At 37.6% G+C, this 23,461-nt stretch overlaps 1 protein-coding gene across 1 annotated transcript in view; it reads right to left on the bottom strand.

Moving 5' to 3' along the window:
• LOC123865926 overlaps nt 1-23,461 on the bottom strand; it is a 130,600-nt gene that overhangs the window by 13,963 nt on the left and 93,176 nt on the right. The window contains exons 2-3 of the mRNA XM_045907147.1: nt 15,415-15,777; nt 8,266-8,383 (exon numbers count right to left, since the gene is read on the bottom strand). Coding sequence (XP_045763103.1) covers nt 8,266-8,383; nt 15,415-15,777 — 481 coding nt within the window. The remainder of the gene's footprint in view (nt 1-8,265; nt 8,384-15,414; nt 15,778-23,461) is intronic.

The following is a 23,461-nucleotide window of genomic DNA, read 5'->3' as shown; positions in this document are numbered from 1 at the left end:
TGGTGGGAGGCTTCGGTCATGGCTAGTTATATGGTTAGTATGGCCCTAACGGCCAAAAAATTAAACTGCATCATCACTTACCACTAGAAAAGATTAAAGTCACGGGCTAACTTGTATAAAAAAAGGCTAATATCCTCAAACCAAGCCCCGCCGCCTTGACTACGACCATGATCAATATCGAGTGGGTTTCGGCTACGCATTGCCGCAAAAGGAAAATATTCTTTCTACTGGACATAACGTCAGTGTTCGGTTTCGCCAGCCAAGTGCGAGTCAGACTCACGCACCGAGGGTTCCGATTCGGGTATTTTTTTCGACATTTTACACGAGAAATCAAAAACTGTTATGCATTAAAAAAATTATGCATAAAAATAAATAAAAATCTGTTTTAGAATGAACAGGTAAAGCCCTTTCATATGATAACCCACTTGATATATGTAGTTATCTTACTTTGAAAATTGAAAATACTAATATTTGTTCATGAACACATGACAGACGGATAGAAGGACAGATGGACAGACGGACAGACGGAAAGACAGACAGACTGATAGACAACGAAGTGATCCTATAAGAGTTCTTTTTGCTTTTGAGTTACGGAACCCTAAAAATATTTAGTTTTATTTGCCCCGTATTTTATTTTCATAATTACCGGTTTCTCTATCCTGAAATACGGGGTAACCAGTAAAATACGGGGCCTCTGGCAACCCTATTCGGAAAACACTGTCACATTCAAGTTAATGTCAAATATTTTGTTTTCAATTACAGAAAGCTGCATCAATCATTATTACAATATTTTCTTTGTTGTGATTGGCTGAATTTTTGAGTTTCAGCCAATAAACAGACTGTTTGCCAATTAAACGTCATAACAATATAAATGCCAGAAAGTTTAACCAAATAAAACAAACTTAATGAGAACCTAGTGAGAATGCAAACGGCACACAATTTATAATACATATTATGTTAGTCGTATATAATAGACTAGTGTTTTGCTCGGTGCGCGAGCTGCTAAAGCAGCTCACGTGACGTGGTTAGGTTTATGAGTTGTATTAAACCGATTTTTTTTATTAAGATACACAAATTACCCCGAAAACCCCATAAAACGACACCTATATCAATTTTTTTTCTTAAAAAGTGCACGCCCGCCATCTTGGATTTCAAAATAAATGTCGTTATCAAAATCAGCACCCTGGGAAACTCTGAATACGACATCCATATCATTTTTTGTAAAAACGGGGTAGTTGAGGTTAATAAAGTAGGGTGCGTGGGTGCGCGGACCACTAAAGTGGTCCGCGAGCATGCAGAGTTTGTTTCACCGAGTAGACCTTCGGACCCTGATCATCTTTTGCCAAGAAACCACTCTTCCATCTTTTATAGCCTCCGAGATAGACACCGACGAAATTTTTACGGCGGCCATCTTGTTTTTCCAAAATTTTCCACTTTTTCTATTAATCGTTTACTACATTCTTCAAAGATTGCGAGTTTCAACGAAATCGGTTGGAAAACAAAAGAGTTGCAAAAATCACGTCGGTCGCCATCTTGTTTTTCTGAAATTTCATAATTTTCCCCTACTCATATCGCGCCTCCAAACATATCTCCCATACATCAATGTATCGTTTTCCGTCTCTTTCTAGGAGAATGAGACATTCATAATCGCCATACAAAATGTATGGAAAAATAAATTCCGCCATTTTGAATTTTTTTTCTATTCATCGAGTAGACCTTCGGATCTTGATTCTCTTTTGCCAAGAAACCACACTTCCATCTTTTATACCCTCCGAGCTGGACACCGCTGAAATTTGTATGGCGGCCATCTTTTCTTCGCCATTTTGAATTTTTTTTCAGCTTTTTGGCAATTGGATGACGTCATGAATGACATTTGCTCGAGCACCCCCCACCTATCTTCAATACCTTAAGCGGACCCTTCACCCGTCTCCGATATCCTCAATCATCAGCTTTCTCCATAATTTTGGCTTACTAAGTTTTTGTTTTCTATATAACACCATCAGTGAAAAAAAAAATTTTCATACAAAATTTTACAGGAGTTTCTTAGTTGAAAATCTCGAAAATCTCCCCAAAACTGGCAACACCGGTTACATATCTCCATACTGCCAGCCGAGATACACAATCGATTCATACATACTGACTTTCCAAAATGTTGCCAACTGCCTCAAAAACGTGGTCAAAATTTCGAAAAATAAAAAAAAATACAAAATGGCTGCCAACTCGTTTCACAGAAAGATTTTACACGGTTTCATAATTTTCCTATTAACTACAGAATATACCGCGCCCGATGACGTTTCAATCTTTCCTCTCGCTCGCACCCACGCGAAAGGGGATACCGTGAAAAAGACCGTGTCGAAAATCACTTTTACTTTGATAAATTCCAGTGTTGCCAGTCTCCGGTGACAAAAATACCCAAATGTCATTTGTACGAGCAAAACACGTAATCACTCATACTCGGATTTTGCTAAAAGTGCGTATTTCGATTTTTTACAATTTCCCGAAAATCTTGAAATTTCCCTAAAAATGGGGTAATTTTTTCCCACCGATCTATACCTCGACTCTATACGTACAACCGCTTCATAGAAGCCGAATCGCTCCGATGTTGCCAACTTTGAGATATTTAACTTTTAAAATTGCGTTTTTTCGTACCTCGAACAAAACGGCCGCCATGACAGCCGCCATCTTGAATTTTTAAAAACCACTCCCGTTCTGTCAAAATACAGGATAATCGTGGGCGAAACCAGAAAAAATAATTATCCTCGATTACCCCGTCTCGGATCTGTGGCGCCGCGGTTCGGGGTCGAAAAATCAAAATTTTCAAAACGCTGCGGCTCGGCCGCCATCTTGTTTTTCCAATTTTTTCTACATTTTCTATTAACCGTTTACTACTTTCTTCAAAGTTTGCAAAATTCAACGAAATCGGTTGGAAAACAACGGAGGTGCAAAAATCACATCGGCCGCCATCTTGTTTTTCTGAAATGTCATAATTTTTCCCCAGAGGGTTTCCGAATCCAAACACAACTCCCCTACATCATTATATCATTTTCCGTCTCCTTCTAGGAGAACAATTATGTCAATGAGTGAGTGAGTCAGTGAGTGGTAATCGAGCTATATATAGTATAACTAGTTTTTGCTCGGTGCGCGAGCTGCTAAAGCAGCTCACGTGACGTGATAAGGTAAACTTTATTATATAAAACCAAATTGATTTATTAAGATACACAATTCACCCCGAAAAACCCCATAAAATGACAGGCATTTCTATTTTTTGTAGAAAATGTAAGTCCGCCATCTTGGATTTGAAAATAAATGTCGTTATCAAAATCAGCACCCAGAAAAACCCTGAAAACGATATCCATATTATTTTTTGTAAATTAGGATAATAATTTAGTAGGGTGCGTGGGTGCGCGGACCACTAAAGTGGTCCGCGAGCATGCAGAGTTTGTTTCACCGAGTAGACCTTCGGATCCTGATCATCTTTTGCCTAGAAACCACTCTTCCATCTTTTATAGCCTCCGAGATAGACACCGACGAAATTTGTACGGCGGCCATCTTGTTTTTTCAAAATTTTCCACTTTTTCTATTAATCGTTTACTACATTCTTCAAAGATTGCGAGTTTCAGCGAAATCGGTTGGAAAACAATAGAGTTGCAAAAATCACGTCGGTCGCCATCTTGTTTTTCTGAAATGTCATAATTTTTCCCTACTCGCCTCCCCCACCCGAACACATCTCCCCTACATTATTGTATCGTTTTCCGGCTCTTTCTAGGAGAATGAGACATTCAATATTCGCCATACATTTTCTATGGGAAAAAAAAATCCGCCATTTTGATTTTTTTTTCTAATTATCGAGTAGACCTTCAGATCCTGATCATCTTCTTCCCAGAAACCACACTTCCATCTTTTATACCCTCCGAGCTGGACACCGGTGAAATTTGTATGGCGGCCATCTTTTCTTCGCCATTTTGAATTTTTTTTCAGCTTTTTGGCAATTGGATGACGTCATGAATGACATTTGCTCGAGCACCCCCCACCTATCTTCAATACCTTAAGCGGACCCTTCACCCGTCTCCGATATCCTCAATCATCAGCTTTCTCCATAATTTTGGCTTACTAAGTTTTTGTTTTCTATATAACACCATCAGTGAAAAAAAAATTTTTCATACAAAATTTTACAGGAGTTTCTTAGTTGAAAATCTTGAAAATCTCCCCAAAACTGGCAACACCGGTTGCATATCTCCATACTGCCAGCCGAGATACACAATCGATTCATACATACTGACTTTCCAAAATGTTGCCAACTGCCTCAAAAACGTGATCAAAATTTCGAAAAATTAAAAAAAGTACAAAATGGCCGCCAACTCGTTTCACAGAAAGATTTTACACGGTTTCATAATTTTCCTATTAACTACAGGATATACCGCGCCCGATGACGTTTCAATCTTTCCTCTCGCTCGCACCCACGCGAAAGGGGATACCGTGAAAAAGACCGTGTCGAAAATCACTTTTACTTTGATAAATTCCAGTGTTGCCAGTCTCCGGTGACAAAAATACCCAAATGTCATTTGTACGAGCAAAACACGTAATCACTCATACTCGGATTTTGCTAAAAGTGCGTATTTCGATTTTTTACAATTTCCCGAAAATCTTGAAATTTCCCTAAAAATGGGGTAATTTTTTCCCACCGATCTATACCTCGAGCCTATACGTACAACCGCTTCATAGAAGCCGAATCGCTCCGATGTTGCCAACTTTGAGATATTTAACTTTTAAAATTGCGTTTTTTCGTACCTCGAACAAAACGGCCGCCATGACAGCCGCCATCTTGAATTTTTAAAAACCACTCCCGTTCTGTCAAAATACAGGATAATCGTGGGAGAAACCAATAAAAATAATTATCCTCGATTACCCCGTTTCGGATCTGTGGCGCCGCGGTTCGGGGTCGAAAAATGAAAATTTTGAAAACGCTACGGCTCGGCCGCCATCTTGTTTTTCCAATTTTTTCCACATTTTTTGTTAATCATTTACTACTTTCTACAAAGTTTGCAAAATTCAACAAAATCGATTGGAAAACAACGGAGCTGCAAAAATTACCTCGGCCGCCATCTTGTTTTTCTGAAATGTCATAATTTTTCCCCAGAGGGTTCCCGAATCCGAACACATCTCCCCTACATCACTATATCATTTTCCGTCTCTTTCTAGGAGAACAATTATGTCAATGAGTGAGTGAGTGAGTGAGTGGTAATCGAGCTATATATAGTATAATATTATAGTAGTCGTTCACTTTGGTAATAGTCAGATTGTCATCAGTAAAATTGATATTGGTCGATGTATCGTAAATTATTGTTTCGGTGACAAATATTTTTATTATCTATTTATCTTTGAACAGAATGGAATAGAATGAAATGGAATGGAATACAATGATAAATTTTTATTCCTGTAAACGTTTAGGTAAACTTCAAAGTGTTTTTGGATGGTCAGAAAAATTTACCACTGGTTCGGAATGCCGATCCTACGTTTTCTAGGGTTTCGTACCTCAAAATGAAAAACGGAACTCTTATAGGATCACTTTGTTGTCTATCTCTCTGTCTGTCGTGTGTGTCAAGAAAACCTCTAGGGTACTTCCCGTTGACTCAAAACCATGAAATTTGGCAGGTAACCTAACTGCGTAATTTTGGGTAGTTTTTTTAATCGATAAAGAAAGTTTGCGACATTGTTCAATAAAAAATTTGGATTCCAACTCCTCAATCCTGATGTTGCAGGGGACCTGACTACTAAAGCTAATGGGATTTAAAAAGTGTCGATTATTAATTGATATTGAAGGTATCTATACCAAGTAAACACTTTGTCGTTGACCTCAACCCTGATGCTGTAAGAAATTGCATTCCTAAATCCTGGTGATCCCTCGGGATTTGAAAAGGATCATCCGTTTAAATGTTCTTACGTGATACAGAAACAAGTTGCATCCCGGGGACGGGCTATTACGGAGAGGCAACTTTTGTTCTGGGAAATAAAAGGATCGGGATTTTTAAAAACCTAAATCCACGCGAGCGAAGCTGCGGGCATTAGCTAGTTGTAAATATATTTAGAAGCTACTATAAGATAATAGATAAGGTACTTATTTCCTTATATTTTTATTGTATGGCAGCGCGCGGTTTTAAATTATAAATTGCACGTCCTGTCCTTTTCTGTAATACATTTTTTTCTCAATATCTACCGCTTTATCTCATAGCAAGAGTCCGTAAGACATAATACAGTGAAAATAAGCAAAATATACAATTTTTGCAGTTTCCACGTCAGTACCTGTCGAATTTTTCTAACAGTGTAAGCAGCAGAGCTGAGTTTACCATCAAGTGTTGATATGTGGGTGTTCCATAGAAGCTTTGCATCTAACATTATACCGAGAAACACGGGGTTCTCCTTTATTTTCAACATATGATTATTTATCAATGAATTTATGTCATTTAAGGTCCTGGTATTGGGCAGTGTGAATTCAACACACTTAGATTTCTTTGCATTTGGAAGTAAATTGTTAGCAATAAATCAGAGAGTGACCTGTGATATGGCATTACATATTATAGTATACATTGTCAAAAATTATAATATTAAAGCTGTGCGTATTGCGTGAGGAATAGGTTGCAAGAGAGTTGCAACTTGCAGGGTTTGATGCATGCGCTATTGCCAGCAAACATGAGACATATTTTTATCTACAGGCAGCGTCTGAGTAGGTAACGCATACGTCTAACGCAAGTTGAAATGTACCAGTGTATTTAGTTAGACCTATCGACAAGTTTGGAGTTGGGTGCAGTCTAAATGTGGCCCGTGTGTTTAGACTTTCAGTTTCTGTCAGTTTCACGTGTCGTCCCCCGCACTTCACCACCCCGCTTGCACAAATCGAGACAGCACGAAATTTTCAAGATTTCTGGGTGTAATTTCTGGTTTTCGTAGTTCCCACATAATTATAACAATATAAAATATATAACGATAATTTTTTTACTACATAATATTCATTAAATTTTCTAGGTCTGTGGTTTTTCCAAATTTCATTAAATTGCTTCGTTGTCTAGAAAAACGAGCACAAAGTTGGGCCTTTTTTTAAAGAAAAATACAAATCTTTGAGCCCCTGTAATTTTAAAACTACATATTTTTAGAAAAATCTAAAACACCACAGACACAGATATTAGTTTCTAGACTATGTCTGCAAAATTTCATGGACTTTGGTTGCTTAATATTCAAATGAAATGGGAACTACGATTGTATGGAGTAAGTGACGGAGAGAGCTCTGTTAATGTAGTTAAATTCGGATTTTAGTATATTATGCGGTCGTTTTTATCGAAATTCACTTTGGCGTGTGTAAATTGTATTCATTAAACAGGGTTTAAATCGAGGGTTTATAGAGCTCACATTTTAAATCTCTCTAGTGAGGCTCATAGGCGAAAGGTCCTGAATACGATACACAGCTGCATCAGTTCCGAGAAATTATAGCTATTGCAGCAGATATACGTTACCGATTATAATCACGAAAAAAGTTTAAACTAGGTATACATTTAAGTTATTTTTGCATATTTTTGAATTGAAACAGTGGCAACACTGTAACCACCCAAAACAAACCATAAAAAGCGGTAAGGCCTAGTGGTTAAGACGTCGGACCTATTCGGAGGGTTGGGGGTTTTTATTTATTTTTTTATTTCATTGCTGTCATGTACAAATAACTATATAACTTAAAGCTAAATAAGTATAGTTACATGACGCCCTGTCAGGGCATCGCAATTTACAATATATTACATTTATTACACACAATCATCAAATTATTATCTACGACAGTTATAATCATTATAAATTAAGATTATTTTAATGTTACATTATTATTAAATTATTAAATTAGTAACGCTAAATAAATTAAATAAATAGTTCCGACACCTCTAACTTTTCGGAGTTATGCACGATTTTTAAATAAATAAAATATCACATGATTTAACGGTGAAAGAAAACATCGCGAGGAAACCTGCATGCCTGAAAGTTCTCCATAATGTTCTCAAAGGTGTGTGAAGTCCGCCCTTAGCCAGTGTGGTTAGACTGTGGCCAAAATTCCTCTTACTGTGAGAGTAATCCAAGAAAATCGGTTCAACCGTTTGAAAGTTATCAGCTGTTTTCTAGTTACTGTAACCTTCATTTGTCGGGGGTGTTATAAATTTTTAATTTACACTTGTTATGAATAAGTGATTTTGATTTTTTGATTTTCAGTGTGAATATTAATATTTTTCTCACCTTTCCGGCGTGGCGAGCGTGAGGTTAGGCGCGGGGAAGGCGCCGTCCGCCGCGCAGATGACGTTGACCGTGTCATCGTCAGTCTTGTTCTGGATCAGCCGGAAGTTCGTCTCCGGCACTGTAACATCATACTAGGCGTTAACTATTGCTCTTGCAGGTTTTAGGGTTCCGTACTCGAACGACGAGCCAACGAGACCCTATTAAGCCTAGGCTGTCCGTCCGTCCGCCTGTCAGCGGGTAGTATGTTATGTTATGTTTGCGAATAAGATTATAACTAGCCACGACTGAGACCTCCCATCAGATCAAATCTGGGGCGTCCCAAATATAAACCTTACCTACTGTGTTTACCACTGTGAAAGCGACGGGTGATGTCTAATATTAGGTAATTGATGTCTAATCTCACTAATATTATAAATTCAAAAGTTTGTGTGTATGTACCTAGGTATGTGTGTGTGTGTATGTTTGTTACTCTTTTACGCAAAAGCTACTGAACGGATTTGCCTGAAATTTGAAATGAAGATAGATGATTTCCTAGATTAGCACATGAGCTACTTTTTATCCCGGAAAATCAAAGAGTTCCTACGGGATTTTGAAAAACCTAAAACCACGCGGACGAAGTCGCGGGCATCAGCTAGTATTGCATAAGATACTCGAATACTCTTAAAATATGCTCAAGTTGTTCTGAACGATATTCCGTCACTCTACCACAAAATATAAGGTCTAAACGGCATCATTAACATAAGTTAGGGTGAGCATTTAGAAGTCACATTTTCCCGAATTTCCTCATTAGCTCTAATGTGCCCGAATAACTTACTCTTATCCTGCTTCCTTCGCCCATTTCACTTCTTCAGTTTGATGTTTAAACGATTATATCGTACAGTTTTATAGTTTAATATTTTGATAACAAGATATACCTACTCGGCTCTTGCCACCATAAATATTCCTGTGCCCGGCAGGATAGTCGGAATGATGGCAGGAAACCTGATGGATTGATGCTGGTTCCCTGGGAACGGGGACGGGTCCTAATGTGGGACGCAACGTGCATTGAAACATAAACCCCATTGTCATATCAGGGAGACAGCATCAAGACCAGGGGCTGCAGTAGAAATGGCTGAAACCGGTAGGAGGCGCAAATATGCCTTTCTCTTATCGAGAGTTACATTTGGTAACGTTTTACGGGGAATTGGTGCAAAAAAAATTTTACATGATGAGACATTATTTTCATCGCAGTTAAATGCCTCATTTGGTGATAAAAAGGCGGGCTTGCGTAAAGGACCAGCCTGGCTATCCAGCGCGGGAATGCAGTCAGTATTCTTGGGACTATTCCACGTGGGCATGGGTAAGGCTAGCTTTTTTGTTACCTAATCGTGTAGTGTGCGACAAGTTGAGATGGCAACCGGGGTGGAGACACCCCGCATAGCCCCCGCGCTAACCCGCTTCGGGTGAGTGCGGGTGAGTGCGGGTGAGTACGGGTGACTTGCGGGTGTGCGAAGCGTCCCCCCGCCTCATACCCCATCTCAACCTCATAGTTCATTAATAATGAAATAATGAAACAAAATATCGACATAATATAGCTAAGGGCTGAAATTGATAATATCCTAATATATTATAATGATCTTATTTCTAAATATATTATGAACCAACCAAGTTTTAATATTTCCAATACAAAATTCCTTTATAGCTTGCTTATAGCAGCTGTTCAGTAAATAAAGAGCTTATTCTTGTAACTAATGAGCTGTTAACATTCCGTGGTCGTGTACAATGGCGGTGCAAAGTTTTGTTTTATAAAATTGCAATTTCTTTGCCTCTTTACTCGGAACATCTGGTCTTGTTGTTTCTTTATTTATTTTTATAGTTCTGCTGTGGAATTTAATTCTGCACTACGTATAAGTTCGAAACTTTATTAGGTACATCGTACTATTGGAGCTATTGTAATCTTACAAAATCGTACTCAGTAGCCATAAAATGTAGTAGTTTACATGATTTTATATTTTAGGTACTATTTCTGCGATTTCCACTCAGCTCTTTTCAAATTCAGTTGGTCATTAAAGCAAATTGGTTTTTTAATATCATATTATCTACTGAAAACGTATACTTAAGTATAAGTAGGTAACTTTTCCTCTACTGTAATAAATACGCAGTCTAAGCCTGAGATTTATAGAGTGCACTTTGCTTAGACTTAACAGGGCTCTCTCCGTCACTTGCTTCAAAAAATCGTAGTTCTAATTTCATTTGAATATTAAGCAACCAAAGTCCATGAAATTTTGCAGACATATTCTAGAAACTAATATCTGTGTTTGTAGTATTTTAGATTTTTCTAAAAATATGTAGTTTTAAAGTTACAGGGGCTCAAAGATTTGTATGTAAATTTTTAAGACCGCGTAACTTTGAAACCGAATATTTTAGCAGAAATCTGGAAAACCACAGACATAGATATTAGTTTCTAGAATGTCTGCAAAATTTCATGGACTTTGGTTGCTTAATATTCAAATGAAATTGGAACTACGTTTGTATGAAGCGAGTGACGGAGAGACCCCTCTTAAGACTCTGTTAAAACGAGACAGCACCATATCACTCACATAAATCTGTCTCATTTTAACTGCAACTAATATTTAACTTAATACGCACTTATTTCCGAAAAGTCTTACTGTAACTATAACAATATTAAACCACGAAAGCTTTATAGCATCATTTCGGAGTTATCTTTCAACGTTATCTCCTACAATAATAACTAAAATAAATCATACCGATTGTAAATACCCCTATGATCAAGATAATAGAGAGAGATTATATGTATAGAGAGAGATTATATAACGAAGGTCTGGCACGCGCTGGCGCGTGCCAGACCTTCGTTATTTTATAAAAGCTGAATGTTTCTCTGCGAATTGTCCCCAACACTGGGAGGAGCGATCAGCGACTATGAAGTTTGGATCACGGTGGCTTTGGGAGATAATGACAGGTAATAAAGATGTAATAAATCTTACGTCATAGTATAGTCTATTTCTTTATATTTTCTTCGGAATAGTATTAGAAATCTAGTCATGCATTGCCAGAATACCAGAGCATTACAGCATTATGGGCACTCCCTACCAGATACCCTTAAACTTCAAGGATGTCTGGCAGGGGGTTGCCACGACACTAAGTATCTGGCAATCCATGACGTGTATTGTAATACTATTCCAAAGAAAATATTTATTAGACTCTGTACTTTGACGTATGATTTTTTAACACCTTTATTACCACTGTCATCTCCCATGATCAAAACTTCATAATCACTGATCGTTCTATAATGAACACAAGAACAAAGTGTCATAAAATAATAACTAACGATAAACTAAGAAATATGTCAATGGACGGACTCTTAGATATAATTAAGTACTTTTATAAGTTTAGGTTAACATAAATAACTTATTAGCTTTCCTCGTAGGCTAGATTGTAATCCTAATAAAGTACTGCTCTCAGTACTTTATGGTTATAAAAAAAAATTCATCGTTCCTGTCTGTGTTGGGAACATAATGCAGAGGAACATTCAGCTTTTATAAAATAACGAAAGTCTGGCACGCGCTGGCTCCGAGTCCATAACAATATTTTTCATCGCAGCGCACGTGATTTGTTGCTATCTCCCGGTAATATTACCTTGCCTGCAAAAATACCTACATAAATCTTGAAACTGTCGCAAAGTTTCTGGAAGGTGGAAGTCAGACGTACACAATATTCCCATCTACGTATTTTATAGATTGCCAATAACAATGTTTTCGCTGGCACCGTTATGTTATTACGCTACCATAATACCTCACTTCGTTTTTGTAGATGTCAAAATCGGTCAAATGCGAGTCGGATTCGCATACGAAGGGTTCCGCACCATCATACCAAAAATCCCAAACCAAAATAATAAAAATTTGCAAAGTTTGCTGCTGCTCGTGCACGTGCACGAACACGTTTAAAAAAAAAAAAATTGCAAACGTGCTCAGTACGTAGTAGGTTGGCGATGGGTGGATTATGAATGAAACTCAACGCAATACGTAAGCAATATCCGAACTCGGTCCGAGTTTTTTATATCCGTGTTTTCACGGATTCAGATCGGGTGCAGTGTGTATAGGAAGGAATACAAGTTAAAGCGGTTACTCTAACTTGTATTCCTTCAACAAGAGTCATCAAGTAACTCGAGATCACACACACAAATTACTCTCCACTCACACAAGTGTACTCATAGATGATGTAGGTAACGTGAATTTCATATTTCGCCGGCTAGCTCCTCGTAAAACGTTTACTCCCCACATGACACGTATCCAGTACGACCGTCATCTACCAATGGTTTAGGGTCCAAGTATAAAGCTTAGAGCATTCTTGAGTTAGTTGTCGAGTCTCTGTTCTATGGTTTATTTATTTTTCTCTGCCCTGGGTCCAATCACAGCTATTGTAGTTTTCAACGACCCCCCTTGTGCCTTATTAGTGGTCTTATTAGTGGGAGGTCCCAGGTTCGCTTCCCGGTATGGATTTAGAATTTTATGAATATCCAAATTTCTAGTCTGGTCTGGTGAAACCCCTACCGGCAAAGCCGTGCCGCCAAGCGATTTAGCGTTCAGGTACGATGCCGAGTAGAAACCAAAGGAGTACTTATGGGTTTGATAAAAACTGCCATTTCCAGGTTAGACCGCTTCCATCTTAGACTGCATCATCACTTACCACCAGGTGAGATTGCAGTCAAGGGCTAACTTGTATCTGAATAAAAAAAAAGTTTCAGCCACCGAGTGTGAGCAGGTTAACGTGTATATTAGTTTTGAGAATGTGTCAGCAAAATTTCATAGACTTTGGTTGCTTAATATTCAAATAAGCATCAAACTATGATTGTTTGGAGTAAGAGACGGAGATGGACCGTATAAAAGTAGCCGATAGACAGACCGACATATTCGCATTTATAATATAAATGAGGATTAGATCGCATAAGCTTGTTTTTTGAGGAAGTAAACAACTCGTATTTATGCCAGCATCTGTTATCCGCTTCGCATCTTTTTGCGCCCGAAGTGTTCGTAAGGTTTCGGAACGGAACAAAACGGGTTATCGTTTTGAACATCGGCTTTCACGATAGTTTGGTTTCTTATGAATTTTAAGAAGCCTTTTTGCATTTTGTTTGAACATCTTTATATGAAACTTAAGTAGGTATACTTGGTACTATCTGTGGTACAAGCTAGCGCCCCGTTTTCGCACGATTCGAATTTCTAAAAATCGTTTTCAGTGGGTACAACCTTACGCGACATGTGTGCGGGACGACCCCCCGCCTCTTACCCGATTGCCATCTCGAATTGTAGCGAAATAAATAGATACTTTACCTATAGATCATGCAAAATTTTAAGTTCCTAACCGCGCGTTGATGTATCCAACAGTCAGTTATTTCCTTTAAAAACACATAACTGGAGCCATGACTTCATCTGCGTGGATTGAGTTCTTTTAAATCCCGTGGGAACTATTTGATTTCCCGGGAAAAAAGTAGCCTATATATTAAGTACAAACTCAGGCCTTTATATAATTAATCCTTAGATTCCATAGTCTATAAGGAACTTCAGAATTCCACGGAATTAAAAACCATAACTATACCATATTACTTACCAATTAATATTTAGATTTCATTTATTTATTTTATTTTTATTTTTGATGTAGTACTTACCAAAATTAGAATACACAAGGTGGTAAGTAATGTTGCAGTCTAAGATGAAAATGGGCTAACTTGGAAGGGGTATGGCAGATTTCATTAAATTCATACATCCTTTGGTTTCTACATGGGTTCGTACCGGAACGCCTATTTTCTTTTAAATAGCCACGGCCGAAGCCTCCCACCAGACCAGACCAGAAATTATTAAAATCCAAAATCTGCCGGGAATCGAACCTGGGACCTCCCACTAATAAGGCCACAGCGCTTACCATTCTACTGTAGTATGAAGTATCTCTAAACAGATAGTTTCTTTATTTTCATATTAATAAAGTACCCTATACCTACTGTACTACAAAATACACAGTTCGCTTCATATTATGAAATTCTAATTAATGCTAATGCAGATGCTTAATTAAATGCTCCAAATATTAACAGAATGATATTGAAAATCAGATTCACGTTGTTTGTTAGGTAGTTAAAATATAATTTCGTTTGATGCTAAATTCAAAGCTATAACCTACATTTATACTGGAACAATTTTGGCATTAATAATTAATTCTGTCGATATTGTCACAGATGTCTATATTGTTGAATGAATATCATTGAATCTAATTGAATACAGTTTTCAACTAACCGTTTGTTTACGGTCCAGTTGCAAAACCGGCGGTTAAAGTTACGATACGGTTACGGTTAAACTTTAACCGACAGTAAAAGCATAATTGAGCCTCAATAGCTCAACAGGTTGAGGAGCCGACTGAATTCCGAAAGGTCGGCGGTTCAAACCCCACCCGTTGCACTATTGTCGTACCTACTCCTAATACAGCTTTGCGCTTAGTTGGAGGGGAAAAGGGGAATATTGGCTAATAAAGAATATTAGCCAATATTCCCCTTTTCCCCCTTTTTTTATAAAAAAAAAAAAATACCTTTAATAATGACTTGTGCAACCCACTTTTCTTTTTTTGGGTAGTCAAAGTTTAACTGTAACCGTGACTTAACTCTAATCATCTATCACGCAACTGGATTAGAGTAAATGCTTCATTAAATTAGCTTCTGTATTTTTATTCATTATTATACTTATTATTTATATTCTTCAAACTTTACAAAAATAATTTAATTGAATTTTTAATTCAATACTTGGTTGTAGAGACCTGTGACACGCGGACAGACAGACAAACGGGCAGACTGACAGCAGAGTGAGAGTGAGATTAATAGGGCTCCGTTTTTACCATTTTGGGTATGAAACCCTAAAAAACTAAAATGAACTAGTAACTTTTAGATACAGATCGCCTTAGTGTTTAGTTTCGGTCGTAAAATTAGAGATATATAGATAGATAAATAATTAGAGATATATCTACGTGGATATTTAGAGAGACAATTTCAGTAAGCAATATTTGGACAGCACGAAACACAAAACGAACATCGATTCACTTTTACGAGCCCGTCAGTTATCCGTGACACTAAAACATAAAATATTGGTGCGCCATAAAAGAGTCACTCACCGAAAACAATCATTTGCTTCGTCCTCGAGTCCTCCTCCATAAAGGTCGACACGACACATGTATAATCGCCCGAAATGTCCGTGTTCGGTTTCACTATACGCAGAGCCCTATGCATTTTTAATGGGTCGTTCGACGCTCTGTACGTCAGGTCGACCCGGCCTCTCAGTATCCCCATGTCCTGAGGTTTCTGCGTCACTATCCACTGGTACACAGGCCGAGCTTTGTTCTTGAAGAACCATTTCACCACCAACCCCGAAGTATTATTCCCATAGGTATAATCACAGTCTAATATCACCGCGTCCTGCACTCCGTACTGTATTATCTCTGGCACCACTACTTTCACTATCTTCACAGCATAAAGTCCTGTAACAAACGAAGCTCCATTGTTTACACTGAACTTTGTTTCAATGTTGATGAATACTTTGACCCGCAAACTTTGGTTATCTTTTAAACAATAACAAGAATATTTCATTGTTATTCTGTTGCCTCGAGCGTCTTTAGTTCAAAATTCTTGTATTAAAAGCAAACACGACACAATTAAAGTAATTACAAATACCTAACTGATAATAACAATGGATAAACTTTTGTATTCAACTGGGATGATAAAATAATACTTTTGAGCAAAAGGTTATAGTGTAGGAGGATTGGTAGGAGGAGAGAAATACAATCTAATTTTGACCTTTTACTTCTAAATCTATCAATAAGCTTTTTTCGGTGAGAGGCGTTATAGGCAAGTATTAAAATAAGCCATCAGAAATGTTGTAACGTAAATATCAATAAGTAGTCGCAGTTTTATGCTTTATCTTTTAAAAGAGCAATCGCCGAGTTTCTTGTTGGTTCTTCTCTGTAAGGAAGTCATTACGAACCAGCGGTAGATGCACTTAATGATTCAAAAGTACATAGTTTATTTAAATGAAAAAATCTTTTTATTTCTATTATGGCTATAAGTACTTGTTCGCGAAGCTACAAATTCATATTGTACTAGCTGATACCCGCGACTTCGTTCGCGTGGATGTAGGTTTTTTAAAATTCCCGTGGGAACTCTTTGATTTTCCGGGATAAAAAGTAGCCTATGTGCTAATCCAGGGTATAATCTACCTGCATTCTAAATTTCAGCCCAATCCGTTCAGTAGTTTTTGCGTGAAGGAGTAACAAACATACACACACACACACACACACACATACAAACTTTCTCCTTTATAATATTAGTGTGATTGTAAAAAAAAACCCGTGTGAACTCTTGCATTTTCCGGGATAAAAAGTAGCCTATGTGCTAATCCAGGATATAATCCTCCTTTCCAAATTTCAGCCCAATCCGTCGAGTAGTTTTTGCGTGAAGGAGTAACAAACATACACACACACACTTTCGTCTTTATAGTAAGTGTGATAATGTTCCACTTTAATTTAGTAAACAAAAACAATTCCACGTGACTGACAGCACATTAATGGAAACGTCAATAATATTAGTAGGCATTAGTAGGGCAATCCGATGTTGAGGTCAACACGGTAATAAGGTTATTCTCAAAACGCACATCCTCGATTTCAGCGCTGACACAACCAAGAAATAAAACACAATTTATAATTTTCAAAATAGTGTTTACGAACATTTTAAGATTTTAACCTTTCAGTGCTGAAGTTTCTTTTATTTCAAATTATAAAGGAAAAAGGAACCCTTAACGGATCACTTGGTTGTCTGTCTGTCTGTCTATACTTAACCGATTTCGCAAACGTCTAACGATTTTCCAAAAAAAAGGCCGCTTGAAAATACAGGCAAAGGTAATTTAACGCGGAGGATATACTTATTTAATACTTTTCTGGTTTGTTTTAGAATGTACTAGCTGATGCCCGCGACTTCGTTCGCGTGGATGTAGATGTTTTTAAAAATCCCGTCGGAACTCTTTGATTTTCCGGGATAAAAAGTAGCCTATGTGCTAATCCAAGGTATAATCTATCTCCATTCTAAATTTCAGCCCAATCCGTCCAGTAGTTTTTGCGTGAAGGAGTAACAAACATACACACACACACACACACACATACAAACTTTCGCCTTTATAATATTAAGTGTACCAATAAAACAACGTACCAAGTACCTAATCAGCAATCTAAGAAACTATTAAACTCGTATCTTAGTGAATATCAAAGTGAAACTTTCTTCGATCTGCATAGTTACTGACAAAGTTTTCTAGTTTATAGTCAGAAATAGCTTGTACCTAAAGCCTTTGCTGGCACCTAATCCACAGCCGTAAGTCTTTCGGGGGCATTAATATTTATGCAATTCCCGAGTCAATGTTGTTGAAAGCTGATTTAAATTCATCCTCGGCCTTACTTAAGGGCGGTCTCTTCGTCACTCGCTCCATACAAATGTAGTTTGATTCTCAATCAATAGCTTCTATAGCTCAACGGTTCAGTAGTGGACTGAAATCCAAAAGGTTGACGGTTCAAACCCCATCCGTTGCAAAATTGTCATACCCATTCTTAGCACAAGTTTTCAAATGGGGAAAGTAGAATATTTTATCACTAGCTGATGCCCGCGACTTCACATCAGATTTATTAAAAATCCCGTGGGAACTTTTTGATTTTCTGGGATAAAAAGTAACCCTTATTATAAAAAGTGGAATAGATCGCTATTTAGCGATATGACCGCCTTTTTGTAGGACCTACATTTTAAGTTATCTTTTTTGTAATCTATGATTTGTGTTTTGTGGTGCAATAAAGTATATACATACATCTGTGGTTTTTTTGAGTTTTTTCGGGATTTTTAACAACCTATCCGCGGGAACGAAGTCGCGGGCATCAACTAGTATAATACTATATTAACATATATATTAGACTACTAAACTACGTTTGTATGGAACAAATGACGGAGATACCCCTCTTAAAAGCAGATGCGACCTGAAAGTCGGAGTTTCACTTAAAATTTCATCAGTGGACATTGATAAAGCAAAAGTAGATTTGGGCGTCGGATAAAATGAAAGTGTATTTTTGGCGCGTTTGTCAACTAGACGTGATTGCACTGACGATTCGTCAAAGTCGTGATAAAATATTAAATCTCGATTCAGAAATAACATTTCGTCCATTATTGGAAAATATAAAATAGAATCAACAAATGGATGACGATGAATTTTAAAATTATTCAAAATAAACACGCAAAAAAGGAAAGGCATTTTACGATTGCGTCATTTTGTCACTTTTATTTAGTTTGATTCAAATTCATACATACAAGGAACCAAAAGCTTAATTTGCTATAATCCACTGAACCAAACAAATCTGTATGGTGCAACATGCAGCATGCGACATGCACTGCCTGCCCTCCCACTGATAAACATGCAGGAAAAGCCAACCACCAAGCAAGCCACACGCACCACCACCACGCAGCACCACAACCCAAAACCACTCGACGCACGTTTCGCCCTGACTCTGGAGCATCCTCAGGAGATGTAGACCTTACAATGCATAATTGCAAAGTTGGCGGTGCATATCGCATGCTGCATATTGCACCATACAGATTTGTTTGGTTTAGCGGACTATACTAAATTCAGTATTTGGTTCCTTGTATATCATGGGCTTCCGCAAAATAACGCCTGCTTCTATACTACATTCAACCTTACAACATTCATTATGGATGTTGTAAGGTAAACCACATTTTGAATGCGAATTTGTATCGTACGTAAACATATTATGCTAGAATGGGTACCTCGCACCAGAAAGTGCAACGTAGGAAGAGCTGGCTACTAGGTGGGTAGACGACAATGCGCGAGTCTGCAATTGCTTGTATAATATTGAGCCTCGATAGCTCAACGGTTGAGAAGCGGACTGAATTCCGAAAGGTCGGCGGTTCAAACCCCACCCGTTGCACTATTGTCGTACCCACTCCTGGCACAAGCTCTACGCTTAATTGTAGGGGAAAAGGGAGTATTAGTCATGATTAGCATGGCTAATATTAAAAAAAATGGCATAATATTATTGTAAATCAAACACTTGAAAAGAGCAATTCTTTTCGGTAGGAATGGCATTCCGAACCCGTGGTAAATTATTTTGGCGATTCAAAAGCACTTGTTGAAGTTTACTTGGATAAAAATACATTCTATTCTATTCTATTCTAAAATATATTCTATTCTATACATTAAACAAGTCAGCCACAGTCAAGCAGCCACTGGACCAGGTGGCGCAAGACATTGGCGTATTCGTATATCCGATTAAAACGACTAACTTAAACCTAGTCTCCGCGTTCCCATAGTACTTGGACAGTTGGAATTGTTCGCGTGTGTCTGTACCAATCAAATTCGTACGAAAATTCATCCAAAGTGCGGTCAGCCTAGCAAGCAGAGCAAAGCCATTTTCATACACGTTATTCCACTTAGATCTGTCAAAGAGGATCCCAAGAGCACTCGCATTTTCATCCACACTAACAAGCTGAAAGTCATATTTGGATAAATCTTCCGGTCAGCAGCACGTATAGAATGTGGTTTGTACGAACCATTGTTAGAACGTGATTGTGGCTCGTGGGTCAAGTGGACACAGAAATATAACGGGCAATCTTATTTTCTTGTAAGAATAAAAATTGCCCACCGTTTCGAAATAATATGAGTATGTTTACTATTTTGTTTTTAACCCCCGACCCAAAAAGACGGGTGTTATAAGTTTGACGTGTGTGTCTGTCTGTGGCATCGTAGCTCCTAAACTAATGAGCCGATTTTAATTTAGTTTTTTTTTTGTTTCAAAGGTGGCTTGATCGTGAGTGTTCTTAGCTATAATCCAAGAAAATCGGTTCAGCCGTTTGAAAATTATCAGCTCTTTTCTAGTTACTGTAACCTTCACTTGTCAGGGGTGTTATAAATTTTTAATTTACACTTGTTATAGAATGTTTTGGTCTATTTAAAGTCGGAATTTATTCACTCATCTGTCCATTTATTTGTAGTTTGTAGCACAGAAAATATTGACGAATGAAATATTTGTTTTGCTGCTATTTAAATTATTGTAGCCCGTACTTTGACGTAAAATAACTAGAATATTTGAATTCATAGGGGCCTCTCATAATAATTAATATGACATGCCAATCCTTATTATTTTTTTTGTAGTGTGCAACTTAGTCGCATGTTTCAATGTTGCACTGTGCTACTTTGACGTAAAACGACCTTAAATAAAAGTAGAGTTTTAGAACTTAAATTCATGGGTGCCTCTTATAATAATGAATATGGCACGGCTGATTATAATTTAAATTTTTTGTATACGTAGTATGCAACTCATTGGTATGTTTCAATGTTGCACTGTTGCTTGGGCGTAAAACGGTCTTAACAGGGCTCTCTCCGTCACTTACTCCATACAATCGTAGTCTCAATTTCATTTGAATATTAAGCAACTAAAGCCCATGAAATTTTGCAGACCTATTCTAGAAACTAATATCTATGCCTGTGGTTTTCCAGATTTCTGTTAAAATATTCGGTTTCAAAGCTACGCGATCTTAAAAATTCACATACAAATCTTTGAGCCTCTTTAATGTTGAAACTACATATTTTTAGAAAAATCTAAAACACCACAGGCACAGACATTACTTTGTAGAATATGTCTGCAAAATTTCATGGATTTTGGTTGCTTAATATTCAAATGAAATTGGAACTACGATTGTATGGAGTAAGTGACGAAGAGAGCCCTGTTAATATAACGGTCTTACGGATGGTAGAAATGATATTATAATCGATTTAGAATTACTAGATCGATGGGTTTTATGGTCAGTTTATGGCTGACTAGTTTCATAACAATTCAACGGGCTTATAACTACGAACTATGGACTTCGTACGGATCCAGAGCTTATCGGATCTTATTCATATAATACTCGTACCTAGTTTGAAAATTAATCCCGGAAAGCTGTATGAATCAGCTTTCATCCATCCATACTAATATTATAAATGCGAAAGTGTCTGTCTGTGTGTCTACTACCTTTTCACGGCCCAACAGTTTAGCCGATTCTGACGAAATTTGGTACAGAGTTAGCTTATATCCCGGGGACAGACAAGCTACTTTTATCGTGAAAAATCAAAGAGTTCCCACGGGATTCCTAAAGACCCATCCGCTCAACCGATTTGTATGTTGGTACCGAGGTAGCTTGCGTCCATATTATTGACATAAACAAGTGTTTATCCCGGAAAACCAAACAGTTCCCACGGGATCTTCAAAACCTACACCCACGCGGACGAAGTCGCGGGCATCCTCTCGTCTGCTATAATTCTTCTAAATAGTGCCTATTTAGTAGTTCTTGTGGCGCTACAGATGATTATAGGCAGCGGTAATCTCTTAAAATCAAGTGACCCGAATGCTCGTTAAAAAACTTTTGAATGAATATAAAATTGCAAACATAATAATAGTATCTCTAGTATTTATACCGTGCAGTATAATTTTTCATTTCACATACACGTCGCATTGAAGTCTCTCAAAGCGGATTCAAGAACACTGCCAGTTCTATCTTCACTAACGAGGTGAACGCGAGGTACTTTTGGATAAAGGTTTGGTCACACACAGCGCGTGATGGCTGCGACGAGCGACCCCTTAGAACACCCCTCTTTTTGGATCGGGGGTTAAAAAGCCGGCCAAGTGAAAGTCAGACTCGAACACAAACACATTTTAATTTTTTTATGATGTATTCACAAATTCACGGTTTTTGGATTTTTTTCCTTAACCTGTGCTACAAGATCTACCTGCCAGCCAAATTTTATGATTCTAGGTCTATGTAGGGTGCTCTACAGGTTTCCTTGACAGATACAACAGACGGACAGATATACAGACACACAGACAGATAGATAGACAACAAAGTGGTCCTATGAGGAATCCGTTTTTCTTTTTGAGGTAACCCTAAAAAACAACTCATTGAAGCCGCGTTCGGAATGTTTCGTTTGCGTGCCGCTGCAGTGCCACGCCGCGCCGTCTGTACCCAAGCCTTTAGTTTCCGGTCAGCAGTCAGGAATAGTCAGATTGTGTGCGGTTTGTGTGAACCATTGTTAGAGCGAGATTGTCTCGGGTGTCAAGTGCTTTGAAAAATACGAAGAGAACTGCTATTTTCTAGGAAGAATTGTATTGTTTGCCTTTTGACTGACTGTTCTACGAATATTGTTTTATATATTATTTCCATTTTATTTCCATATTTTTCTCTTTGCATTCGTTTGAATGCTATAATTAATTTCAGCTGCATTCAATAAATAATACACATTCAACTAGTAATTTTCTTACCACTAGATTTATTTCTTCGAAAATCCCCTATGATAAAATTTGCTATAGATATTATGTTTCTGTAAATATGTTATCGCTAACGAGTAAGAAAAAAGATATTATAGGTACGCGCGAGAATAGAAAAGATAGCGAGCGTTCCTACATATTATGTGATCCAAATGCGGTAGTTTCCAGTCTTCACTTTAGATAAATATAATATGTAACATCTAAGAACTTCTTCTTTATATATTTATTATTATTATTGACGATCCCAAATGATCACAAAATGAGCGTTTTCAAACTGAGAAAAAAATACCAAACGAAAATTGTATTTCATAACTGCACGGATATTAAAAACGTCAGAAAATTTAACCCAAATCTTTAGAAATACTCTTTGGCGATACAAATGTAAGCGGAAATGGAACTCTTCTGCCCGTCAATATGGAAGGTATAGAAACTACGATGGTAGTCTTTCAATAAGATATTCTTTGAAAAGGTATAAGTAAGGCACAACGCTAACAGACGGAGTGGATAGGCACTAAGGCGCTACTCTTTCTTTTGCATTAAATTAAACTCAGCTTTTTATTTATTTTTAGCCGTGACCAATCCTTGATCTAAATATCGTTTCTTGTTTTTATGTTTAACTAGCTGACGCCCGCGACTTCGTCCGCGTGGATTTAGGTTTTTCGAAATCCCGTGGGAACTCTTTGATTTTCCGGGATAAAAAGTAGCCTATGTGCTAATCCAGGATATTATCTATCTCCATTCTGAATTTCAGCCAAATCCGTCCAGTGGTTTTTGCGTGAAGGAGTAACAAACATACACACACACACACACATACAAACTT

This window comes from Maniola jurtina, chromosome 6, assembly GCF_905333055.1.
Source record: "Maniola jurtina chromosome 6, ilManJurt1.1, whole genome shotgun sequence".
NCBI lineage: Eukaryota > Metazoa > Arthropoda > Insecta > Lepidoptera > Nymphalidae > Maniola > Maniola jurtina.
The sequence above is the reverse complement of the archived record's forward strand: the minus strand, read 5'-3'. Positions and strand labels throughout refer to the sequence as shown.